This window comes from Macrobrachium nipponense, chromosome 3, assembly GCF_015104395.2.
Source record: "Macrobrachium nipponense isolate FS-2020 chromosome 3, ASM1510439v2, whole genome shotgun sequence".
NCBI lineage: Eukaryota > Metazoa > Arthropoda > Malacostraca > Decapoda > Palaemonidae > Macrobrachium > Macrobrachium nipponense.
Window position 1 is genome coordinate 107807019 of NC_087202.1, and position 18656 is coordinate 107825674.

General features: G+C 37.3%; 1 protein-coding gene across 1 annotated transcript in view; it reads right to left on the reverse strand.

Annotated features, from left to right (window-relative positions):
- The window catches only part of LOC135222262 (putative ammonium transporter 3), a 31757-nt gene that overhangs the window by 10810 nt on the left and 2291 nt on the right, over positions 1-18656 (reverse strand). Inside the window, 7 exon segments of the mRNA XM_064260375.1 lie at positions 2254-2434; positions 3593-3681; positions 3786-3881; positions 9507-9638; positions 15238-15413; positions 16326-16467; positions 17246-17403. Coding sequence (XP_064116445.1) covers positions 2254-2434; positions 3593-3681; positions 3786-3881; positions 9507-9638; positions 15238-15413; positions 16326-16467; positions 17246-17403 — 974 coding nt within the window.

Genomic DNA, 18656 nt, shown 5'->3' on the forward strand with positions numbered 1-18656 from the left:
CTCCGTGACGGCCATTACCGTTGTTTTGTTAGTTGCTTCAGTTATATGACATCATGCTTTACAAGCCTCATATTTTCCGCTTGTTGTGTGGCGTTATTTTGTAATTTGCTGCTGGTATAGGTACACCAATTACCTGTCGTTTGTTACTGTTGCTATTCAGTGTGTTTATCGTCGTCAACGATAACTTGACTTCGGTCAAATTGCTTTTGATATTGTTACTAACTGAAAATCTTATCAATATTGATGAGAAAATTGATGGACATTATTTTATCAATTTCCGGGTGTTTTTTATACCTCTACTAAAAGTCTTGAAACATGAAATATGTATTAAAGGGGAGAGGGGGGCGGGGTGCGCAGCGGGATTGCTGTGGTATGGCGAATACGAACTTTCTGTCGACGTTCACCCGTTCTGAGATGTATAGTACAAGCATTGCACCAGCCCCATTTTTTTGAAATGCCCCCATGTTAGTTTAGGTTAGTTAATACAAGTATTTCATTGGGTAATTTGAGTGTGGGGAACAAAATGGAATTATTTTAAAAAAGGGTCCACGGTTAGTTTTTAAGATATTGCGTCCCGTTTTTTTCAAGGAAGGTCTCGGTAATTGGTTAAAATTCGGCGGAAGGTATGGAAGTTTTTGGTCCGGTGTGAATCGGATTTTCGGGTCTGTTACCCATAGATGTGTATCAGTTTGTGCGTTACGAAAACGCTAAAGTGAGTAGGAACTTAGCTGAAAGAGTGAGTAGGAAACAGCTGAAATAGTGAGTAGGATCTTAGCTAGAAGTGAATAATAACTTAGCTGAAAGAGTGAGTAGGAACTTAGCTGGAAGAGTGAGTAGGAACTTAGCTGGAAGAGTGAGTAGGAACTTAGCTGGAAGAGTGAGTAGGAACTTAGCTGGAAGAGTGAGTAGGAACTTAGCTGGAAGAGTGAGTAGGAACGTAGCTGGAAGAGTGAGTAGGAACTTAAGCTGGATAGGACTTACTGGAAGAGTGATAGGAACTTAGCTGGAAGATTGAGAAGGAACTTAGTCTGGAAGAGTGAGTAGGACTTTAGCTGGAAGAGTGAGTAGGAACTTAGCTGGAAGAGTGAGTAGGAACATAGCTGGAAGAGTGAGTAGGAATATAGCTGGAAGAGTGAGTAGGAAACTTAGCTGGAAGATCGAGTAATAATAACTTAGCTGAAAGAGTGATTAGGACCTTAAAAAATTACTAATTTTTATAATTTTTCAATTTCAGGCCTGATAACTTTCCAGATTAGTGCTTGCCATTATTCAATATCTTTATTGTGTATTTTATTGTTTTATGAACTGGGTACACTGGTCTAATGGAAATTGCTCTGTCCCTTGCAGATGTTTCAGGTAAATGTAAAATACATATAGCCCCTTGTGGAAATGAAACTGGGGGCAAAGTTACTATTTTCTCTTTTTTTATGGATCACAGACTTATAATTAATGTGGTGGATTTTGGTTGATCTTGTGGGAGGCGGGAGATAATTCCTACAAATTTAATTCCTACAAATTATGATTTCTTGCAACGGTATAGTTTGCTTTGGAAAATAGCGTAATTGGGATTAATCATCTTTCATGCATGATTTTTCATTTACTTGTCTTTTTGTGAAAATTACAAAATAAATAATGTCTACTTTTGGTAATCTGGGGTTTGATTCACACACAAACTAAGGTTACGAGGTTTCAGTGAGAGAGAGAGAGAGAGAGAGAGAGAGAGAGAGAGATCGCTGACGTTGTAGGGATCTTCAACTACGAGCTACCATTGTTACCGACCATTCCAATGTAAGTATTCCCCCCATATATTGGAGGCGAGGGCGGGTGGGTGAGTTGGGGGTTGGTGTATGGGGTCTTAACAGTTATCAGACAACCTCATATCATATGAAATGGAGGAAGAAAGAACCTCTTTCTTTTACCGAGTCAGTGCTGTGGCCTACGTATAGTTTAGCTGTTGAATTGTTGATGTCAATTAATCTTTCTTAATCAGGTTCGAAAGCTCACTTGAAATTAGAATTCATCCACTACATTCCACATTTCAAATTACAAGACTTTTTGTAATGTAAAATACATTGAAAAATGAGGAGAAGTTGTATTTAAGTAGTAATGTTCTTACTATTTTTTTTTATTTCAAATGCATTGTACAAACTCGGCATTGTTCTGGTTAATTTCCAAATAATAATAATATATAAATAATTATGTATCAGGACTTGGAGATAAGACAGAAAATGAGCTCATGAACAAAAGACTTACACGGATTGTCTCCCTGAGGAGCAATATCACTGTAATCGCGTCCGTGGTGCTGAAGCCCAAGAACAGACACAGCTCGGCTCACACCGATATTCCTCCGACGAATGGCGTGCTCGGCAAAGTCGGCGCCTACCAACTCCTCCCACTCGGACATTCGAATCGAGACGCAAAACATATCGATAGCCTGTTCCGGAAACAGGGAATGAAGGGATGTGTTTAGAAGTCTGCTTCGGTGTCCGACGTTAAGGCCCCCATACACTGAACGATTGTCTGAACGACTGTCTGTATCGTTCGCAAAAACACTTTGTATGGGCTTGTCTGAATTCAAAAGTGGGCGGAGCTTCGTGTCTGAATGATCTCAGCTGGAGGCTGTCACGACCAGGTTGCTGCCTTGCTGGCTTGCGATGAAGTCTGTCATACACAGGTCGTTCAATGTATGGGTTTGTCTGCCGATATAACGCTATCGCGCGCGTCTCTTCTAGAGATGATGCCATGTGTGTGTGGGTCGATAACGACAATCGTTCAGACAATCTTTCAGTGTGTAGGGGCCTTTACTGTGCCTGTAACGCATCTTATTATCGTGTTCTTCTATGACTGGATTTTAACGAAAGGCTTTTGAAGTTACGTTAAAATAAGCCTGTTAGAGCTGGGCTCTTAAGATACCAAGTCATCAAAATCCTCTGGATACAGTGGTCGCCAACCGGTGGTCCTGGACCACTGGTTGTCTATGAGTAAATTTTGATGGTCCGCAAGAAAATTGGGAAATTTTTTAAATATTTATGTTTTCTTAATCCTCTTCAGGCAACCTGATACAAATTGTACAAGAGAAAAATACATTTCCTCGTTAGGTTTCTAAAGGAAGCCTGATGAGAAGGCTCGAACTTGACGGATGCGAGGAATTATAGGACCACGTCCAGATTCAAACTAGGTGGAAGTGAGGACTTTTTCTTGGAGGTCTCGAAGGACCGGATAAGATCGTGAAGATCCTTGTCCTCCGCTATCTTTAGGCCCCAATTTAGCATTTTTAATCCTAGATTTAGCATTAAAAATTTGGATCCAGCAGTTAGCATAAAAAAACAGCATTAACAAACTAACAGCATTAGTAATTACAATAAAATAAACCTTACAAATATAAATTTAACCTGATGTAGTATACATAAAATGCATATAAAAATGCATTTATCTTTTTTTTTTTTTTAAATTAAAATTAGTGGTCCAGCAAATTTAAAATTATACATTTAGTGGTCCATGAAGTTCGAAGGGTTGGCGACCGCTGCTCTGGAATGAGTCTCTGGAGTGAAAATATGTTAACTTACTGTAGGAAACTGTACCAGTCACTTACTTTTAGTATGACGTACGTGGAGAGCATTGACCATACGGAGATACAAGCGCAGGCAAGGGTCTGAATGCCGAGTAAGTAAAACCCCCCGCCTGTGAATTGAAAAGTAAGTTATACTTATGGCATCTTTTACTCGTTGACATTTTAATGTAAATTTTGTATATATTTTCATGCAGAAAAGCCTTCAACAGCTTACCTCGGAAGAGTCCCGCGTTCCCGCTAGTAAAACGTAAAAGCGAGTCTGCTTTGACAAAAAGTCCGATTGCTATCATGGCCCACATACCACAGAGTCCTGAAAATTTGAAGCAATCAGAATACTATACAGTGTGACCAATAGTCAACGATTCTAAATATAAGGAATACTAATACTTAAACACGTGGAGCGACAAATTTGTTTTTCACCAAAACTGTTCGTAGACTCCTTCTTCTTCCCAGCTTTATCCCTATTCGGGGTCGTCGTTTTTAACGAGTCTCTTCCATCTACTTCTGTCCTGTGTCATTTCCTCCCGAACTCCCTTCTCCCTCATATCATCTCTAATGGATTCTCTCCACCTGGTCTTAGGTCTCCCTCTCCTTCGTGTTTCATTCAGGGGCGTCATTTTGGGGGGCAGTGAGGGGCGCTCGCCCCCCATCCCCACACAAGCTTTCTAGGGCGCCTCCAAATCAGCGATAGAATATACTTATATATATATATAATATATATATATATATATATATATATATATATGTATATATATATATATATATACTATATATATATGTTTATATAATTATTATAAGGTCACTGTTCACGAAACAGTGTCGAAAAAATCTAAATAAGGTTGAAGTGTAGAGAGGGATTAATTCACATTAGTTGTTTTTAATATGTTCAGAACAATATAAATAATACATAACATATAAAGATTTTTTTTCTGTTGTTTGATGAGACAAAAGACTTGTCAAAAAAAGAACAGTTGGCTAATCTTGTTAGGCACTTTAATGAAGGAGTTGTGAAGGAACGTGTCATTGGTACTACATATCACATGGAAAAGGTTGATGTAGCCTGTTTAGCTGATTTTATATATAAGGAGATAGAACAATCTGTTTAATTTGGTCAAACTGTGTGGCACAGTGCTATGATGGGGTAAGTGTCATGTGTAGATGCTTTAGTGGCGTTCAGGCACAACTACGAGATAAATTTCCCCAAGCAGTGTACATACAATGCCATGCCCACAGGCTTAATTTAGTTAGTACTGGGTGACTGTGTAAAGAATATCAGTGGTCTCTTCTTTCTTTTCAGTTATTAACACACTGTACGCATTTTATAACTAACAGCAATAAAGGTACCAACTTTTCACAGAGGCACAGACAGTTGAAGACTTGCAAGTTTTGACATTAGAAAGACCTGCTATAACAAGATGGTCTTATTATTATCGGTCAGTTGCAAAGGTTTGGCTTCGTTATGGAAGTTTGTTAGCAGTGCTTCACAAAGTTGAAGGGAGCTCTGATTCAGAAGCTGCAGCTGAAGCAAGTTGACTCTACGAGCAATTACTGTCTTTCAAGATTATCGTGAATCTTCATGTTGCAGAAAGCGAAGGAATGATTGCTATCTGAAGCTTGCTCTCTCATACAGTCAACCATTAAAGAACTACAGGTCTTGAGAACAGATGAAGGTTTCTCTAATATCTTTGACAAGGCTAAGATTTTTTCTGCTGCATATGAGATTGATACAAACTTGAAAGACTCCAGTCAAGTAGGCAGACCCAAGAGGATTCAAAAGATCTCATCCAAATTAAAACTTTTTAAATGAGGTATTATTCAAAAGTCTATTTTGACATATTAAACAGATTTCTCTCTGAGATGGATAACAGATTCACTCATAATATGCCTCTAATAGCAGTGATGAATGCACTTGACTGTAATTCTAATGACTTTTTAAATGATAAGAAACTGTCTGCCATGGTACAGTTTTATAAGGATATACAGAGATGAAATCCTTCTAAATGCCCAAATTTCTGTAGCAAACAGTCAATTTCTAACTAAGAATGAAAAGCCTAAGAATTTGTTTGAACCATTAGAAAGTGCTTACTCAGAAATTCTTAAAATTGGTAAATTCTCATCACCCTTGCAGTAACTACTACTAGCAATGAACGACTGTTTTCAGGGCTTAGTTTAGTGAAAACGTATCTACGAACTACCATGAAAAATGAGCGCTTGATGACTTGCTTCTCATGGCCGCAGAAAAGGAGCTTGTTAAAAATCTTAACCATGATATATACTGGTTAATAATTTTACTAAATTAAGATCAAGGAGGTATCCACCGATGTAGTGGATAATATTTGAAATACATGAAGCATAAGTTTATTTTGAAATTTCTTTAGATGAACCTTGTTAAAATTTTGAAGCATTTTATCTCTACACATTTTCCCAAGCTTAAGACGTCCCTGTTCATATCAATTTTTCTTGTTTTCCTGAATGATCCTTGTGTAGGTAGTGAGCTATTTAATGCAACATGTTAAAGTGCAGATATTCTAGGACCAATACTAGAGTTTATAACTTGGTTTGTTTAGGAATTTCCACTATCTTTTCATCTTCATTTATTACCTCAAAATTTGATATACAGCATTTATAAGGAATAAAAATTCTTCAAATTCCCTTTACAAGTGTCTTCAAATTGCTCCTATATTGTTGATATTTCTAAAAATTCTCTCGGGTGTCCTTACACTGGCCACTGGGCTAGCTAAGCGCCTCAGTGGCGTGGTTGGTATGGTGTTTGCGTCCCATCTCGGTGGTCGCGGGTTCGATTCTCGGCCATTCGATTGAGGAGTGAGAGATGTGTATTTCTGGTGATAGAAGTTCACTCTCGACATGGTTCGGAAGTCACGTAAAGCCGTTGGTCCCGTTGCTGAATAACCACTGGTTCCATGCAACGTAAAAACACCATACAAACAAACAAACCACTGGGCTGGTTAGACTCGCTTTGCTCGCCACCCATTCCCCCTTTCAGGAGGGGACGCTCAAATAAACCTTTGCTCCCCCCCCCCCGCCCCCGACAAGGAAAAATGAAATGACGTCCCTGGTTCCATCCACCTCCACGCCCATTATACTTCTCTTGCCATGTGTTGCTCTTCTCTTCTCATCAGGTGGCCATGCCATCTTAACCTTGCCTCTTGCATTTCTTTGGTGCTTCAGTGACCTTTACTGTACCCCTAATATGTTCATTTTTAACCCTGTCCATTTTGGTAGACTGGTCTACGAAAATGCAACTTGGAGAAAAGGTGAGGAAGGTACATACATCAATATGGATATCTTAAGTCTCTGTAGGGGACGTCATGCTCTAGAGCAGGGGAGGCGCGAGCCCTAGGGAAATATAAAAAAATTCTCAAATTATATTCGTTATTCTCTTAACAAGAGTGAGGAACTAACAATCAGAAGTTTATGCAAACATGTAAAAGTATCGCCTTATGACGTTAGTTTCCTACAGTCTGCTACTCTATAGTTTGACTCGTTCGGATCGTAAGTAGGTTAGGATCCACGTATCTTTGTGAAGCTGCATTTTCCAAGCTCGTTGTTCTCAAGACCAATTACAGAAACAGGTTGAAAGTTGAAGGGGCCTTGGACTTTGCACTCTCTGGCATTCAACCATGTATTCAAGATCTAGTAGCAAGAAGCATTGTCAAGTATCTAACTAATTCATTCCCAAAAGAATGAACACTTCCCTCCACTTTCTCTCTTTTATTCTCCTTTAAATCTGGGAGGGAATGTTACTTATAGTAGATGCAAAGGGGGCGTGGAGGGAAGGACCACCTCTTAGAGGGGGCGTGATAACAAAAAGGATGAGAACCACTGTTCTAGAGGAAACTTGGCCATGAAGGTGATAACTGTTAGGGACAGTCTATGATGCAACGTTAGATGTCAGTCCCGTTCCATTATGATTTTTATTTTTAAATTCTATGAGGAATCCTTGCGGCAATCTCTTATATGTTACACCAAATGTCCATAAGAAAACACATAAATCAATCGGCTTTTTCTTTATATCGTATAGAGAAAAAAAAAAACTGCACACCGTAAAGAGCAGCACGCCAGAATAGAGAAAATGCAGTACACTGGAATAGGGAAAAAGCTGGACGCCAGAATAGAGAAAATGCAGCACACTGGAATGGAGAAAAAGCACCACACCAGAATAGAGGAAAAGCAGCACACCAGAATAGAGAAACGGCGCCACACCGGAATAGTTCTGCATTAAATTCTAAAGTTTTTGGTTTGATATGTTTTGGAATAATTTAGGCATAACCTTACCAAACAATAAGACTATCGACATGTACAACATATCGTTTCGTGAAAAAGGATGATTATGACAGAGAGGATTTCGAAATCTGAAAGGATATGAAAAGAAAAACATGGAAAACATATTGAAAAGAGGCATATCAGAGGGCGCAGGCAATAGTATATCTGCAATTCTATTTCTCCGTTCTCGTTTCACCTGTTTTTATTCTTACTTTTGGGCACTGTTGGCACACTCGACTCAGCTCGCAACCGACCATGTCCCGAGCTCAGTTCCCGGGCTCGTGCATTTATTATAAATTACAATGGACCAAGAACACTACCATGGAGAACAACGGAGGTTACATTTCCGTAGTCATTATTATACCTATAGTGAATGATGAAAAATTCAACATTAATAATGAGAAATAGTTTCCCAGCTCCCCTCTAAGTTTGAAAACAAGGCTTCGTGATTAACTTGATCAATTGCAGCACTATTGGCAAATTCATTATACGAACTTCTTGACCAAACTCTGCGGATTTCTGTACGATACTGGTAATCAAAAGAAGTGCATCACAGGCACCCAGGTCCTTGCTAAAGCCCAAGCGTAAACTAGGAAGCAGATGGTTAAGTTCAGCATAGACATTTTGAGGTTCTGTTAGCTAAACATCTAAATGTCTATGCTGAACTTAACCAGTCTTTACCTGCACGATACAGTTTCCTCTACAGGATGGCGTCACTTACAGACCAAAAATTTCCATGTTGATGTAGTTCCTCATTTTTCTCAAAGTTGCATTATAGAAGACCAGTCTACGAACAGCAAATGATATATGGGAGTCACAGACTTTGGGTGGTCATTGTTGGGGTAAGAGCTACCACCTCCACATTTAGCTAATAATGTATAACAGCATCCAGTTCTCCAACATATGCTAAAAGTAAATTAAGGAAAATAACAGATAACTTAGGAGATAATTAATCAGCAGTTTTCACAAAAACGTAAAAATACCATTTGTATCTACCGCTTCATAGGCATAGTGCCAAGTAAAACATTCTTAATTATACGGGACCAGAAAGTAAATTAGGCTATTTGACTTTAGGATATCAGGAATGAAACAGCATTTGTGAGTACCTCTTGTCTTTGTTCTGCTTACTGTTAAACTTGCAAGCTCAGAGGTTGCCCTCTGGTATAAGCAGAGGTTGCAAAGTTTTTGTTTCCAAAGGAAAAGGAGCGAATGGCAACACCTGTCCTGATCAACAGTATTACAGCTCTTAATATATACCTAAAGGCCATTAAGATGAGATAGCAATTTAAGTGAACTGTGTTCATACTGGAGACTGCCTTTTGACTAAGTTGCAATTGATTAACAATAACCGCTCAAGATTGAAGTATTTTTGAAAAAATAAATTATTTACACAAGCAGATGAGATTATACCAACATATAACAATTCATTAATTTTATATCCTAATAAAAACTTAAAACGTTTTTGGACAAACCAAAACACGAAACTTCTAGAAAAACCGCAACAGTTATCCACATCCTCATATGTTCAAGCTGGACCGACCAGTTTTAAATTCGACGGTAATTAATTACGTCACAACTGCCTTCAATTTCTGTTACCATAAAATGGACATTTATAGAAGCTTTTGAAAGAAAATGGGTCATTGTAACTTACCATGTACTGAAGTAGCCCCCACGGGGTCATCAATATGCATTTTGTCAAACATGGGCATAGCCATCACGGAAATTGTGCCTCCTATGGTACCAACAGCCAGAGCCTCCCAGGTAGTGAAGAGAGCGCAGCCAGCTATCAGGGAAACGGGTCAAGATCATGAATTACGTGAGAAGCATATATATGAATATATATATATATATATATATATATATATATATATATATATATATATATATATATATATATATATATATATATATATATATATATATATATATATATATATATTTGAACCCTTGTATAAGTAACATGTTTATAAGAATGACCTTAAAGATACGATCACAGATTTAAATGCAAATTAGTTGCCTTATAGATATTTTCTTTGTATATGTATGTTTAATATATTTTTTAAAAAGTTTACCTTGCGAAAAAATAATCCTTTAATTGTCTCGTCCCGGTTTCTGAGCAGTTCGACTTAATCTTTTTGTAAACCTCCAAAATTGTACCCCTGTTTTTGGGAAGGTTGCTAATTCTCCAGGTGTGTTGGATTCTGGGTAGTTATTTACTTTATAATCCCTCTGTCACTCATACGAACCTTCTTTGTACACTCATTTTCCTATGTATGTCAGTCTGCTAAGTAAAGGACGCTGAGTCAAAAGATCTCGCAGCGCTCCATCGTTTCACTTTCCTACGTGGCTTCTACCTTTATTTATATATTCATCATGTTCCAAATTTCCGTGATTCAGTTATACATGTGTATACACACACACACATATATAGTACTGGTAATCTTCTTACGCACGAAGACATGGTAATTCAGTTGTATTCCACATAGGAAAATGAAAATGGTATGTCTCAGAAAATGCCCCATTGGAGGACGAAATTGTTGGGCATTTTCTGAGACATACCATTTTCATTTTCCAATGTGGAATACAAATGACACACACACACACACACACACACATATATATATATATATATATATACATATAATATATAATATATATATATTATATATTTATATTAGTATATATAATATATATATATACACACACACACACACACGATCATATATATATATATAATATATATATAGATATATATATACACACACACACACACACTCTATATATATATATATATATATATATATATATATCTATAATATTTTTTTTTTTTTTTTTTTTTTTTTTTTTAAGCTGATGAGAAAGTAAAAGGTGCTTGGTGGATTATCAGGGCAGTGCCTTAGTCTTTACCTACTCTTTTCCTTTTAAGTCTTTTATTTCTAAATCCATCCTGACTGTCCTTCACCCGTTGTTTGGCAAACCTGGCAGATTCTTTTGCCTCACAAGGTGTGCCGCTCCACCTTGTTGACCAGTTGATTTAACGTTGTCAACTCGAATTCTTTCGGGAGACATTGAGCTGAACCCTGTGCCTGCTACTCATTACAGCAAGGAAAATTGCAAAGTAGTTTACTCAAATATTGAGGGCTTAGATCAAATTTTCTTGATCTCCAGAGTTGTGCCCATGACTACGATTTGTTGTTTTTATGAGACTCTTGAAAGTAATAAAAAGCCAAAGGTCGAATTTTTAATTCCGAGTTTGATGTCCATGAATTTATTTATCGTAGTAACATCCCACACGCACAAGGTATACATGGCTGTACACTTTAATTTCGGAAGACTTATTTATCGTCAGAAAAATTTGAAGTATAGTTGCCATGTAGTTCTTTGTTTTAAAATTTGCTGTAAATTCTACACGTTTATGTATTTGCTGTTTACTGTAATCCTTTCTTTTGGAAAGGCTAAAGCTTCATTCGTTATGTGTAGAGACTGTAATGCAAAGCACAATGAGTGTCTAAATTCAAATTCCACAGATCAACATGACCGGTTTGCTCTTGAGTTCTGTATCTCCTCCGATTTTGACCAACTAATTGAGGAACCCACACACATTCCTGGTAATAGATTAGACATCATATTCACAGGTGTTCCAGCTGTTGCGAAGTCCAAGGTCTGTGAATATATGTAGGCACTTATGATCATTGCACCACTGAGATGGACATGTCTGTCAATCAGTATAGTATTCCCAAATCACTGTTGGGAAAATGGTCTGGTTGAAATCCAAAGGCAATTGTGGTTGCATTATTGAAGCTTGTCAGGCACTTAATATTTCAGATGCTATATTAGATCCTGATCCCAAGAAGTTAAATGAAATCTTGATGGCTATTTTAATCAGATATTTCCTTAGAAATGCCATAAAACTTAGGACATTTGACCAGCCATGGTTTGATGATACATGTAGACGAGCCTACCTTGACAAACAGACCAAGCTCAACGCATGGAGACGAAATCGTTCAAATGAAAATTACACCGTCTTTGTTGAGTCTCGCTGTACTGCGAACAGAACTTAGGATACAGCCGAGAGAAATAACAGTAATTCCTTGAAGAGGAATAAACTGGCATTATCTATATTTGGGTCATGCTCGTCTTCCATTTCACAACTACAAACAGATGTTGGTAGATTAGTTATTACGCCTAGGGAAAAGGCTAAACTGCTTCATCAAGCTTTCATCTGCATCTAAAATCCTTTCTCTGGCTTTTCAATTGACTTTTACCTTTAAGCAATTTATCAACAATGGATATAAATTCAAATTTCAAACCCTCTTTACTCCAAAACGGATAATCTTCCTCTTGCAAGTTTCAAAACCCGACTCACTTGTCATAAACACTTGACTGCTTTCAACGAATGTTCGTCGATATACCGTCGTCTTAACAACCTCAATATTGCCTGTATCAATCCTATGATCAGCTTTTTTTTTATGTCATGACACAAACTACAGCATTTCTCTTACTCAGGGAGTAAGCCTACAAACTACGTTGTTGTTGGGGGGAGCGGGTGGGGTTAGGAAATTTCTATGGAAGAGCCTAAAAAGGTCTGAAAAAGATGTTTTGCGTCGAGTTAAAGATACAGGAATTTTAGGATACGATAGTTATGATTTATTCATTGAAATGAAATGTAAAAAATGAATAACGTACAATGTTAAACAGTACAGAAAAATTATTTCTAATAACATAATGCATTTTAATTTTCTTTGATGAAACAAGGCTCTAGTTATCTGTGGATTTTAACACGTTTTAATTTATTTGGCGTACTGAATTTAGGCTATGTTTCTGTTCAATTATTTTGCGTTTTCACTTATAAGTGAGAATACATGAAGGTGTTTAATTTGTGTCTATTTTATTTGTTCCTTGTTGTTATTATATGGGGATTAATTACGAAGACCACTTCATGTTAAGTTAGGAATATAAGGTTTACAACTTATGCGTGAGGGGAAAATCTTGCACGTGTCACGAGTAAGCTGGAGGTCGGGTCACCTCGTTTCCTCTTCTCTCAATCACCCCCACCCAACTTTCATAACAAGTTGTCTTAACTTTCATAACAAGTTTGTCTTAACTCTGTCCCTCTGTTTTTTTGTTTTTTTAATGGACTTTTTCAATCAAAATCATGCCATATACTTCCAAGGGTATTCCAAGCAGCACTAGGACCCTACAAATCTGACAGCCTTTTATGTCACCATTTGCGTAAATGCTCTCCTACACGATGCTTAAATAGATAGATGGAATGTGAAGGTCATGAGGATTTATGGTGTAAAAGTGTATTTACTGAGTGACAAAGTTTTTATGACAGTGACGAAGCATGCGGCGAGGCAAAGGTCTTCAAGGCTTATTTTAATAATAATACATTCATGGATGGAATGTGAGGAGGAGTTCCGAGTTAGGACGGTAAGTGTCAGTGCAGTTGCAAGATAAGAAAAAGGGCAGTGACTGGAGCCTGGAATTGCTGGTGGTTGCAGTTGATACCGTTCTAACTAAGACATCGAAGAGAAGCAGCAGAAACTGGTGAGAGAATCATGAAAGTTTTTGTAAAAGGAGAATACTAAGTTAAATGTAAACAATAATAGGGGTATGAAGGTCAATGACTCTGTATTGGTATCTGGGTATAAATATGTAATAGTCATATTGATCATGACAAACATAGAACTATAAACATGAAGTGGACGTGAGCCAAACCGCCGTGTGCAGCACGCCGCCTTTGCAAAGGGTGCAGAGAGCTTTGTATCACAATGCCCACCTCGCCATATTAGAGTGTAATCTCTTAATTGTCCATGACAAAATCTTTTCATCTACTTTCTATGACAGTTGTTGCATTATGCAAATTTAGCAGTAGACATTCAACCTAGTAATTTCTGTTTACATGATGATACATTTAAAATAAACCTAAAATTATTAATAATAATAATAAGACTGACATTAATAAGTCATCTGTAAAATTAAATTATCTATATCAACAAGTGTGTTTCTTTTTTTTAATAATCACTGTTATAAGTAAGCAATAAGCATCAGTCAACATAATTACAATTTTACTCCATTGTGTCATGGAATATGGTTAATCCCTGAGTGACACAGACTGCAAAGCAAGGTGATAAAATTTAGGTAGTGCATAAAATGCAAAGTAGTGTAAAGACTTTGATGCTTAGAAGGATATTAAATATAAGGGGTTCAACAGGCTTTAGTGAGAAAAAAAATGAAATCAACTGATTTTATTTTTTTCTAAAGAGAAGCAAGAATTAAACAGCGGGGAAACAATTCTGCATAAAGTTTAGTGGTAAAATTTATTACACAACCCCATGGCAAAGACATGAAATCACTGTCTCAGCACATGGCATGCATGATTATTTCTATTGTATGGGACATATATGTTCTTCATTGGGTTAACTGGAAAATGTTTTTCAAGAGCTTTTAACCGATGATAAATTTATTCAAATTTAAATAAAAAATTTGGAACAGTAGAGTAAAAAAGCGAACCTAGGTAAAATGCATATCTGGGTAATTTTACTTAAAACACTGCAGCGCTGTATTTTCTACACGCTTAATTATATTCATTTAAAAATGATTTTCAAGCGCTTTCCAATGAGTCTATATTTATTAAAATCGGTGGAAAATTAAGGACGACAGTGAAAAAAAAGCGTCTGCAAGACTATGCTTTAATAGCTTAATTCAGCGTCATCTCTACCCTTTCCAATGGCGCCGCCCTGTGACAATCCGCGTCAATACATTTATACGCACATGCCCATTCCATGTTTATAGTTCCACGATTACAATAGTGAAACGGTCACTAAGAGGACACACCACATCGCCCTCGTGATACATCCAGAACATATCAGATATTTTATAATACTGAGGTAATTTGTTAATATTCTATTTTCAATCATTCCAGTAACCTCAGCATCATCTTTAGTATAAACTACACGTATGTTGTAAACGCTAATCCTTTGTGACAGAGTGAGTGAATGGAAATCGGGAGTCATGGGGAGATTCTGCCTGAGAGAATAGGCACCTCATGCTATATTTTAGTATGATAGAAGATATCTGTCTCATCTATCAACCACCTGTAACGAATGCAATGGATGATGGCAGGGAGAGAGGAAGTGAACCACCGAAGAGACGAGCGCTTGGGCGTAAACGATCTGGAACTGGAAGAGAACTGCAAAGCCTTTCGAAGATGGGGGTTGGAATACATGAAGGGAACGCTAATCGAATTATTTTTGTAGACGAGAAAAGCTGAGTTCTAACTGTAATAACTCAGAACTGGAGAAAACTGTTCGAGAAATGTGCAGCTACGCAGGTTAGTATAGTAATATGATGAGATCATGCTGAAAATCCATTCTTACCAGTGACGGACACAAGACCTCCTAGGACGCTGTTAACGACGTCACCAATTTCAAGACGATGATTCTTGTACCATGAGATGCTCATTCCGGCGAGGCCAGCTCCAATGCTGGACATAAGAGTGATGACGGCCGTGCGAGCAGCGTATTTCCAAAGAGCTCCACTGACTCCATACGTGCTGAAAGTACGTTTATTCCATTTACTACCCATATATATGCAAGTATGTAAGTATGTAATGTATGTATGTATGTATGTATGTAGTATATATATATATATATATATATATATATATATATATATATATGTGTGTGTGTGTGTGTGTGTGCGCGTGTGTGTGCATATATATATATATATATGGTATGGACATATAGAGACGTGAAGAAGACTACCCGATAAGGAAGAAGATGGAGATGGGACTACCAGGTGGGAGAAGGTTAGGTAGACCAAAATTGCGATGGACTGACTGTGTGAAGAGAGATATGAGGGAGTTGGGATTGAGCGAGGAGGATGCACTGGGCCGAGGGAGATGGAAGAGTGTGTTGAAGAACCATTACAGCGACCTCAAAATAGGGACAAGCTTGTAGAGAATGAAGAAGATATTCATATATATTTATATATATATATATGTATATGTATATGATATGTATATGTATATATATATATATATATATATATATATATATATATATGTGTGTGTGTGTGTGTGTGTGTGTGTGTGTATTACTGAAAGCTTTTGTCACTATATGCGTGATATTTGTGTTCCTGTTTTTCTAAATGATTACACAACATAACCAACAGCGAATTAGTCATCTTTTCCCGAGCATTTTTTTTTAAGCTCAAGTACTGTGACATAATCAGAGGTCAAAGGTGAAACAAGAAATTGGGTTCTGAAAGTATATAAAAATACAAATTATATTTAGCATGAACTGAAACTTAATTATTTTGAAGCTGAATTAAACAATTCCGTGTTTGCTGTGTAACATGACCTAGATATGCCTCTTACAGGCGACAAAGTGGGGGCCTTATATCACTATATAGTAAAATCATAAAAATGAATATCACTGCAGCCTAATTGCATCGGGAACCTTACCTTCCACAGTTAAATCCTAACCATCCCCACCACAGCATAAACATGCCAAGGATTGCATTCGTTGGCGATCCCATCGGTAAAGGACTCTCTCCTTGGTCATACCTGCCGATTCTGGGTCCTACCAGTCGAGCAGCCACCAGAGCTATGAGAAAGAAAGAGACAGAGAGGAAGTGAGAGAGAAACAGTGGACGATAAAGCTGGAAAGTCTTTACTGTTTGCTGTCTAGCGACTTTACAGAGGTGTGTATCATTTCCTTCATATACCCGATTCACATACATAAACGCACATCACTGCAGTAGTTCCCGAATCCGTTGTAAAATTACTGTTCAAAGTCTAATCACGAGTTTTGTCCTTATTACATTTAAACATGAATGAATCTAATTGTGACAGTATCCACAGTGGTCAATATTGTTATTAATTTGCAAAGCATAATGCTAAAGTACAGGGTCACTTCCACAAGGCCCCTAATTTTATTTGCACTCTTGAAAAGTGTAATGCAATTAATATTTATTTTCTACCTTGTACTTAGTACGGCGTGCAATACAAACAAAGAAAGGGGCCCCGGGTGAAATGTCACCACGAGTTAAAAAGAAAAGAAAAGAAAAAAATTAGGCAAATAGTCTGGAAAAACTATTGCCTTACGAACCTATCCGTCAATCCTCGTTGAAATCCTTAATGGATGTTACTTTCTAGTCATATCGAAAATAAGATGTCATTTCGCTTATGGCAAGATTTCGGTTACTGAACGGCGATTTGACTGTAGAACCATGCGAAAGGTAAATTCTATGGTACTAAGTTACCCGTCAGCAATGGCCTAGCCTGTCGTAGGTAATGCAAACGACACGGCATAGTAGAAACCTACCTCCTTTTAATGGTAATTCGAGCATAAGGGCGAAAATCTAAGAGCAAACGAAGCTTACCAGAGGATCCTCCACATACGTGGACACCGCACGACCCAGCAATGTCGATGACTCCCATTTTGCGGAGAAAACCGTGGTTACCCCAAAGCCAGCCAGCGGGGATGCAGTAGATGACTGTGTTGACCGTTGAGAAAAGCACGTAGGCCACGAAGTTGAACCTTGTGCGAAGGAAAAAAGAGAAGCAGGGAATTTATCAGGATGTCAACAAATACTTCTAATTTGTAACTCTGAAATCCAGTCTCATTCAGATTTTTACAAGTGTTTAAGTAGATGTGGATTCAATACTTCATCATGCGCTGTGTGTGTGTGTATGTGTGTGTGTTTGATTTTAAATTACCAAAATTAAAAGCGTGATAATGATACGAACAAAGTTACAGTCACGAAAGAAAATGAAAACACTGGAGATGCCAAGCTACCAAAACATGATCACAGCAACTAAAGATATACATAGACAGGGGCATATATATGTACACACACACACACACACACACACATATATATATATATATATATATATACATATACATATATATATATTATATATATAATGTATGGTGGTATAAGTCCTAAGGGGATAAAAAAGGTTAGGAGGTCACAGAACGGACAATAGATTAACATCGAAATCTATTTATTGGTAATCCTCTTTATTTTGTCATTTAATTCCTTCTGGAGCATATCTTTTATTACCGGGTTAAAAATAATAATCCTTGCCTTACATTAAAATTATTCAACCAGGTTAACTGAATCAAAAACAGATTCTGACAAGTTCCTTGAAGTAGTTTCGTTACAACGTGACAATATCTGGCTTTGCGTCCAATGTATTCTGTGGGACCTTTCACTTAATGTAAAAATAAAGCATTAATTATTTGTCTGACCTGTTCTTACCGATTATTTGTGTGGTTTCAGTCTGGTGTTCAATTCTTTACCGGTCTGATCTAAGTAAAATAAATAATCCACACATGGAATTTTGTACAAAATATTGCTTTTTTTCGGGGTTATTTTCTTTTGACCCTGTGATCAGACATATTATGTTCCAGATGGAATTGAAAGATAGAATAAACAGGATTGCTAATAAGTATAGATTTCCATGTTAATACGTTGACCGTTCTGTGACTTCTACATAAATCTTCCACTTTATGACAACAATAATCTATAGTATAGGCCTCTCTTACCAACAGCTCCTATGTAATTGTATAGAAAGAAGATACAACAGTCCGAGATTCGAGAACTTACGCATTTTAATGTCCCCAGCCTCAGGGCTGTCTCGACCATAACTTATATTAATGTAATTTTTAATAGTCGGTACTCCATCAAAGACACTAACGTATTCAAGAATTAAAGATTCAGCATTAATCACCAGAGTTTTATGATCGATGTTTTCGATTTTTTGATAGCCTTAATTCATTCGAAT